The sequence below is a fragment of the Coffea arabica genome, chromosome 11c (genome assembly GCF_036785885.1).
Source record: "Coffea arabica cultivar ET-39 chromosome 11c, Coffea Arabica ET-39 HiFi, whole genome shotgun sequence".
NCBI classification, from domain to species: Eukaryota; Viridiplantae; Streptophyta; class Magnoliopsida; order Gentianales; family Rubiaceae; genus Coffea; species Coffea arabica.
The window spans coordinates 30422342-30430872 of NC_092330.1; the positions used below are offsets into that span (position 1 = coordinate 30422342).

Sequence of the window (8531 nt, forward strand, 5' to 3'; positions counted from 1 at the left end):
CAGATGGATGCTTCCTAGTAAAGTGAGTACATATACAAAAAGAAACTCGGAAAACAGCATCCCCATGTGTCTTAGCGTTTAAGGTTGGTAAAATGAAGGTTTCAGCAAGTTATACATTTTTTGTTGAAAGAAATTAATTAAGTTGAAAAAGCTTTCTTTTTTTCAAAAAAAAAAAAATTTGTTGGTGCATGTGTGCGTGTTATATTTTTTTATTATTTATTTTTGGTGGAGGCTGGGGGTCGGCACGGTCACTAGCCCTTGTAACACGTAGAAATTTCTTTCAAGCCAAATAGCCAAAGCAAATTGAACAAGAGATTATTTGAAATATTATTTAAAATAATTACATATAACACTTTGCTATATAATGTATATCTGATAAAAAAAAAAGTGATTAAAAAGATTTAAAAAATGTATCAAAAAATGTATTGGTGATTCAAACAAATAATTTTAAATTAATATTCCATATACTGACAATGTATACAGTAGTTTCGCCATATATAACACAGAATCTGAATTTAAATTTGAAATTCAAATTTTACATATACATCGTACATCCAACCGTGATAATTTATAGCGCATATAAGATTTACTCAATAATTTTTTACGATTAATTCCTATCCAAACCCGCATTCAACCGTTGCGCTCAGCTACCTGAAACGACAGCAAAAGTACAATTAATACTATGGAAAACATAGACCGATTCCCAAATGCCAGGTCAGTTAGCCGTGACTTAAGGGCCTTAGGGGCTAAGGTTGCAATGTGGGCAGAAATCAAATGCTTGCCTTTCCCCACATGTTCCGTAAAGCCAACTCAACTTTAGGAAAAATATCAAAGCAATTTAAGCAAAAGAATAAAGACATGAAAAGGGCAAAAAAGAAGAAAAGAAAAGCTAATTGCGTTAATATATAAAGAAGAGGTCAATGCCATAAAGCAATGACTCACTATCATCATTGAATGTCCAATACAGAAAAACAAAAAGGCAGTAGTAGCTGTTCAAATCATCCTCTGGTCCACCTTTTTAAAACTTTTCTTCCCAAGTAAGCATCCCTATTAAAGAATTACGGGCTGATCTAAAGAAGGCAACAAGAGAGCCCTAGCAGGCCAAGTACTACAGATAAAAATATCACCAAGCAGTTGAGTGAAGACATCAGAGAGTATGCAATCACCTTGCTTCAAGGCAGCTGAACGAGTATGCCTGTACGGTTGCTGCACCAGTCCTCTACTTGTTACCAGTGAGGACCAGGAGCCCCAAAAGACGAGCTCCAAGTCCAAAAGCACATTGGCTAGTTGCCGGCAAGGCTTTGCTGCCATAACTGCTTCCACTTTCTTCCCAAACACACACTTCACCAACCATGAAAATCTCCCCTCTCAGCAAGAATCACTTGTCCAATTCACCAAAGCATATCCTCGATATTCAGAGACGTCCCAGGTGGACCAAATACGAGCTGAAGAGTACTATCATCTATCACTCTCCAAACACATCTGCCTGGATTACATTGGTATTGGTCTCTTTTCCTACTTACAAATTCAGTCTCAGTCTTCCTCAGCAGTCCCAGTAACATCATCTTCTTCTCCGCCCCCAAGAATTTCTGATGCTTCATTCTTCAATCTATCATACAAATCAGTTAACCTCAAGTCGCAACTACTTCATGGAGGCCAAGGATCACATCTGGAATCTGTCATCAGGAAAAGGATCATGGATTTTCTTAATATTTCTCAAAATGATTACTGTATGGTATTTACTGCAAATAAATCATCAGCTTTCAAGCTACTAGCAGAATCCTACCCTTTCCAACACAGCCGAAACCTTCTCACAGTTTATGACTACGAGAGTGAAGCACTGCAGACCATGGTGAATACATCAGAGAGAAGAGGAGCCAAAATCATGTCAGCTGAGTTCAAGTGGCCACGGCTAAGGGTTCACTCAACAAAACTCAGGAAAATGATTGGCAGGAAGAATAAAAAGAAAAAACACCAGGGTCTATTTGTCATGCCCCTCCAGTCGAGAATGACTGGTGCCAGTTACTCTTATCAGTGGATGAGTATCGCACAAGAAAATGGCTGGCATGTCTTGCTTGACGGCTGTGCATTGGGACCAAAAGACATGGGCAGCTTTGGGCTTTCACTCTTCCGTCCTGACTTCCTCATTTGCTCCTTCTACAAGGTTATTGGGGAAAACCCAACCGGATTCGGATGCCTCTGTGTGAAAAGATCAACAGTTCAAATTCTGGAAGCTTCCACGGGTACCGGAATAGTAAGTCTTGTAGCAGCAAATCAACCCTCTCAGGAAGATTCTTCTGGTACAGACACAGAACTAGAACAGATATCCATACCTGAGGCAAAAGAAGAAATGGATAGAGAGATTTTTCCTTCAGGTCTTATTGTTTCTCAAGGTAGACAAACTAAAAGGCCAACTGAAAGTGAGACTGCTACGACACGAGAAATGGATACTACCTCAAAAGCAGAAAGACTGGGAGATTCAGAAACTATGAAATCTAAAAGGGCCATTGTCTCATACAACAACAGCGATGTTAAACTACCTGAAAATGAAGGAGCAGGCATGCAATTTAGGTGTCTGGATCACGTGGACTCATTGGGACTGATGCTGATTAGTAGCAGAGGAAGATACCTGATCAATTGGCTGGTTAGTGCGATAGTCAAGCTTCAGCATCCTAACAGGTTGGATAACTTTCCCCTGGTAAAAATCTATGGGCCAAGGATTAAATTTGACCGAGGACCTGCATTGTCATTTAATATATATGACTGGAAAGGAGAAAAGGTTGACCCTATACTGGTGCAGAAACTTGCAGATCGCAATAATATTTCTCTCAGCACTGGGTTTTTACACAACATTTGGTTCTCAGATAAGCATGAACAAGAGAAGGATAAAATCCTGGAGACAAGAAAGAGTCAAGAAAAGGAGAAGGCAAGAAACAAGAGTAGAAAGGCTGATCAAAAAATACAAATAGTTACAGCTGCACTTAGTTTCCTGGCCAATTTTGAAGACATGTACAGGTTTTGGGCTTTCATAGCTCAATTTCTGGATGCAGACTTTGTGGAGAAAGAGCGATGGAGGTACACAGCTCTTGATCAAAAGACAGTGGAAGTCTGAGGTTAACACCTGTGTAGAAAAGAGATTAGTGTTTTCACAACTAACATTTTTGAGGTTGAATTCGAAAATGCTCAGCATCATCTTAAAATTGTATCTTGCATCTAAATTATGAGGAAAGACCTGATCATCTTGTAATAACTAACATTTGAGTAAGCATTTTCTGTGTCCTTTCTTTTCAACAGAGGAAATAGAAGTCATCTATTTGGCTTCTTTTAGCAAGACCAGGCAATTCCATCTTTTGCCCACTCATGCCCGTAATACTAATAGATAGTAATGTTATGGCTGCTAATCATAATTCAACAACATAGATTGATGAATCAGTAAGAGGCAAACAGCTGATTGAATTTTTTTCATCTAGGACGTCCTAACAATACGAGCACTATGATGCTAATTGGAAAAGTAAACAACCACAATTCCTCTTTAGCATCTCGAAATTTCAGGATTTATAAAATCGAAATGACGAAGCAAATTGGGGATGAACAGATATCAAATAATTTGGTACATCGTACAAATCTTGCAATGGCTTGAAATTTCAGACACTGTTATGATGCAAAGTTTCAACTCGTTAAAGGCTCACTATGTAGCCTGTCAAAACTTGATAAGCTGCTATGCAATTAAGAATCAACCAAATCTTAATAACCTGATGGACATCATTATTCTGTTTTTTATCAACAACGAAAAGTAATGAAAAGTTTTAAAAAGTTCAGTTGCTCCAGAAAGCAACAGCTAATAAGCATCTCAATTTCCAGTGGCAAAGAGTGGAAGTACAACTAAGATGGCTACAAAGCAGTAAAAAAAGATGTCTTACATGGTTGTCAGCTTCTTTAAGTTGAACAGCAGTAAAGGGGATTAGCTTTTCTCCATCCAAACCAAGTATTGCTGCATTTAGCAATTCTTTTCCATCATCCAGAACAATCCCAATATGGCATCTGTTATATGTTACAATATCAACTCATTTTATCAAAAATTTGTTTAGTGGAAGTGATTTATTGACTGTAAGATTAGAAAGTTGTGTATTATAGTTATCTAGCCTCAATCTCTGTTTCTTCCTTGCATGAAGGACACTTGATAATCAAGTCTATATCTGCATGGACTGATTTTTGGCAGTTGAAATATGCAGTGTACCAGAATCTTGATTGTCCTGGAAGCAATTTGGTTTTTCCTCTTATCCACGATGTCTTGGTCTGTTGAAGTTGTCTTATAAGATATAGACTAAAATATGAATTTTCTAAATAGAAGTAGAAACACTTGCATCCTTCAGTGTGTTGATTGCACTCTCAGTGTCAATTATGTCTTCTTCCCTTGGAGGTGGCAGCAGTTTGTTGGAGTCTTTATAAGCAGCATCTTCAACCAACTTTATCAATTCTCGTCTGTGAACATTGTACCTGCATTATCACCTTAACTAAGCCAAAAATATCAAAACTCCAGAAAAAGTCAAAAAGCTTAAAAGGATTATCTTACCAAGCTTTCAAGCTGTTTGTTTCTTCTCTTGGAGGATTAATTAATAAGCAAGTTGAAAGTCTTGCACTGAGGGATAGATCTGCAGAAGAACAACTCAGAATCCAGCAATAAGAATTAGTATAACAAGTAATAATGCTAGTGTAAATATGTTTGAAGATTTAACTCACAGCCGAAAGTGGTAACTTTCAGCCTCATAGCAATAAGAACATTGCCACTTGCAATTGTATTTGCAAGTAGAGTTCCCTCATTCTGTTTGAACTCATTCCACAGAGTAAGCGCCATCATATTACCCCTGAAGAAAGCATATGAAATTTATTCCATTGTGTCGAATGACAGACACTTTAGAAAATATGCAAAACAGCCAAAATTCTGTGCCTCACTCTTGATCAACAATGATGGCATCTCTTGTGAAATTAGTCCATGTTCCTTTGCAGGAAAAGCATGGATGACAACAGCTTGTACATCTTCAATTCAAAGAAAGAAGAATATTAGTTCAGCTTAATTAAGTTCATGAATCCAAACAAACAAATTAAGTTTTAAGTATAGTTTGTAAAAGAAATTACTTACCCTGCAGGTTGTCTTGATCTGCAAATCTGAAGAAATCAGAGAATCTCTTCAGCTGGAAGGTGCACGGCAGATTTGGAGGAATTGGTTCAAGATGCTATTCCACCAGAGTGTAATTGTTGATCACCCAAGAGCAGGTATAGTCACTAACTTGGTATTTTGGTTCTTGTAGTTTAACAGAAGCATTAGAGATGTAATATCTCTTAAATGGTTGCAGCAAAGTAGCGAATATCGCTGCCATGTATGGCTGCTGAAACTGTAGTTCCCTGTTTATTTGAAAGTGGAAAATGTAAGTAAAAATTTACCACGTGTCTCAAGATGTGTCTCAGATTGTTTGACTTGTAATAACAGTTATTTTTACCTAAGAATCTGTCAAGAGGAAGTGCATAATGTTCCTTGGTGGTGTTTCACAAGTAAGCTGCACATCTCCAGCCTCAACCACTTGCACAAGCACAGTCCATCCCCTCATCTTTTCACGAACTTCAAGCACTGGAAGGTAGCGCCTCAGCGTTGTTATCTGAAAAGATAAAGCATGAGACTAATTTCATATTCATTAAAGAAAAGGAAATGAGACATTTCACAAAAGAAATAGAAATTTCATGAGACTAATTCCATATTCATAGAATGACTACTATGAAATAGAGGAAATACAGTACCAGATCTACTAAGAGCATGCCACATGATAAAGTCCATTGCAGAAGGACAGTGTTCCTGCAACCTCTCATGGCTTAAATGATTTACCCTCGTGGTTAAGATATCAGGGTAAACAATTTTTCACTGTATCATCAGTTCATGATTACATTGCTCATGAACTACTTCATTGTCTGTGCTATTCTGCTGCATTTCTTGTGTCTTCGTTTATGTACCAAGAAAATCAAAATAAAAGGCTCAAAACACAGGGAATGGTACTAATCCAACCATTGCAGTAACTAATAGACAATCAAACCATTGCAGTAACTAATAGATAATAAAATTGAAACTTTTCAAAAACACAAAAAATGACAGTTCTCTAACAAAAATAGACATCCATCGTCACAGCATCCAGTAACCAACTTCAATTTGCAGAAAACAAAACTAAGAAAAGTCATAATGAAAGCCTTAACACATAAAGGGCAGTAACCATCCTCTTCTCAGTCAAACTTAAAGCATGCAGAGGTCCAACACTAGAGATGAAATGGTTCATAAATTTAGAAAGTACAACAACCGATTTTATAACATAAGCTTCAAAATTATAAATTGATAACAAAATTTCCTTGTTGAACATGATTCTAGCTTAAAAATCTTCATGTATCTTTAACTTTTTAACTATTCTAACATGCTAGATTTCAAGCACGTTCTTCCTGTCAATTGAAGTAGCTCTTAGTAAGCAAAGTAAGAAACAAAACCACCAGGTTACAATGTCAATAACTATATGTATAAAGGAAGGCAAAAGATTAAGAAGGAAAAAAATTGGCATAAAATTAAAGCATCCGTGAGAGACGAAGTACATGTGATTGCGTCCAAGAAATTCTTGAAAAAGACCAAAAGAAAACGAAGCAAACAGCTAAATCACAATATACTACACAACCACTCTACACAACCACTATTAACAGGGGAAGAAAAAGCAATGAACAAAATGAGAGCAAAAGCTAGTAAACTGATAAAAAAAGTACTTAACATGATTCCAGCTTCAAGACTTATACAAAGTGGTTTTAATTGCGACTGCTGTGGTGGTTTTAATTTGCACACATGTGGTTTTAATAAGTAAGATGTACTTAACATGATTCCACTTTTAATTTAGCAACCCACTCTCCATATGCCAAGTCTAACTTGTTAAGTGCTCTTCCGTTCTTATTATGAATCACCTTTGCTAGGTTTCAACTCACTTTCTTGCTCCAAATTTAGTACCGTCTTAGCCAGCAGAGAATAAGAAATAAAATAAAGACCACCAAGTTACTACGTGTGCAAATAGTAAGAGCATGTATGTACATGATACATCTAAAACATCTCAAAAGGCCAAAAAGGACTTCTATTAAACACAAAAAGGTGTAGGGAACAGACTGTTTTAGAAACGTAACTTAACATGCAATAACTTAGTTGAATTTGAAAAAAATACATGAAAAAAGCAAAGCCAATCAGCAAGATCAAACTATGTAGAGGTCCAAAAACCTGAGATGAAATGATTCAAGATTAATAACTAATTTTTATACTATAAGCTTCAAGATTATAGATTGAAAACAAAATCTAGTTGTTTATCATGTTTCAGCTTCAAAACAATCTTCAATTTTTTAACCACTCTAACATACTAGATTTCAAGCACAATTTTACAATGCCATAAGATTAGCAAAAAAATTGGCATAAAATTAAAGCACATATCAGAGACAAAGTGTAAGTGATTTCATCCAAAAAATTCCGGAAAAAGGACCAAAAGAAAATAAACTAAACAGCAAAAGCACAATGTACTTAATAACTTCTGTCAACAAGGGGGGAAAAGAAAGCAATGAACAAAATGATAGCGAAAAGCACAAAAGCTGACAAGAAATCCTACTTAACATGATTCTAGCTTCAGTATTGTTGATGTAAATTTAACTTATTAACTACTCCAACATGGTAGATTTCATGCAAAAAAAATTTTCCCTTCCAATTCAGTATTCTCTTAGTAAGCAAAATATGAAGTAAAACCACCAAGTTACATTGGCAGTTTCTATGTGTTCAGAGATGGAGTATTAAGTGAATTCGGCCAAAAAATTTCTAAGGAAAAAAAAAGACCAAAGGGAAATAGAGTAAAAAGCAAAATCAACCATTATCAAGCAGGGCCAAAAAAAATCAATGAAAAAATGAGAGCAAAAAGGAGAAGCCATACCAAAGGAAGCTAGAAGAACAAGGCTCGTCTGCAGGGCACCGTGGGTTGCAAACTTGGGATTATGGATAAGGCCACAACAAAAAGCACCGATCAATTCCATAGTCGAGGTAATACAATCAGTGAAGGGTTTGAGATTGAGAGAGTACAGTGAAAAAGAGTGAGCCGTTTTCATGTGACAGAGAATACAGGAGCATGGAGGTTGAGCCGTAAGAACTAAGAAGCATCTTTTCAATCAAATCTATGTAAACAGGCTTATTCAAGTTTGTTTGATTATTTTGATGAAATTGAAATTTTGTTTAATTTTGTTTAATTCTCACTTCTCAAATTAAGGTGGAACCAACTTTTTATCGAGCAAAATTATTTGCATGTAAATTTGTAAATTTTACTTATGTACTAATTTGAATTTACTTCTTAAGTTAAGGTCAAATAAACTTTTTATTTTACATGTAAAATTGTAAATTTTACTTAGGAAAAATTGCACAAATCATCCCTCACATATTAATGATGTGAAATTTAGTCCCTGAGAACAAAAACTAGTATTTTTAGTCTATT

General features: G+C 36.0%; 2 protein-coding genes across 21 annotated transcripts; one reads left to right on the plus strand and one right to left on the minus strand.

Moving 5' to 3' along the window:
* Positions 1–879: 879 nt before the first annotated feature.
* On the minus strand, positions 880–8323 carry LOC140016753 (uncharacterized). 20 transcript variants are annotated; one of them, XM_072070474.1, is made up of 13 exons: positions 7980–8323; positions 5794–5989; positions 5499–5654; positions 5141–5403; positions 4954–5037; positions 4741–4865; positions 4574–4652; positions 4365–4497; positions 3921–4253; positions 2974–3121; positions 2630–2738; positions 1787–2199; positions 1511–1676 (listed from the first exon to the last, which is right to left on the minus strand). In XM_072070474.1, exons 6-9 carry the CDS (start codon positions 4856–4858, stop codon positions 4191–4193), a joined length of 393 nt encoding a protein of 130 aa, XP_071926575.1. In that variant the 5' UTR covers positions 4859–4865; positions 4954–5037; positions 5141–5403; positions 5499–5654; positions 5794–5989; positions 7980–8323; the 3' UTR covers positions 1511–1676; positions 1787–2199; positions 2630–2738; positions 2974–3121; positions 3921–4190. The 20 variants fall into 20 exon arrangements, with proteins under 20 accessions (XP_071926555.1, XP_071926575.1, XP_071926573.1 ...); XM_072070472.1 differs by having other exon boundaries at positions 1787–2540; XM_072070470.1 differs by adding an exon at positions 2455–2540 and having other exon boundaries at positions 2630–3121.
* On the plus strand, positions 1157–3291 carry LOC113716814 (uncharacterized). The gene has a single exon (XM_027241293.2). It carries the CDS (start codon positions 1157–1159, stop codon positions 3110–3112), a length of 1956 nt encoding a protein of 651 aa, XP_027097094.2. The 3' UTR covers positions 3113–3291.
* Positions 8324–8531: the final 208 nt, after the last annotated feature.

Excerpts from the sequence above, each read along its gene's own strand:
- LOC113716814 (XM_027241293.2), top strand. The coding sequence starts at position 1,157 with ATGCAATCACCTTGCTTCAAGGCAGCTGAACGAGTATGCCTGTACGGT.
- LOC140016753 (XM_072070454.1), bottom strand. The coding sequence starts at position 4,858 with ATGATGGCGCTTACTCTGTGGAATGAGTTCAAACAGAATGAGGGAACT. Across the intron at positions 4,653-4,740 it reads GAAAGTTACCACTTTCGGCT|ATCTATCCCTCAGTGCAAGA; the intron begins GTGAGTTAAATC and ends GTTCTTCTGCAG. Across the intron at positions 4,254-4,364 it reads CAATCAACACACTGAAGGAT|GACAATCAAGATTCTGGTAC; the intron begins GCAAGTGTTTCT and ends AATTGCTTCCAG.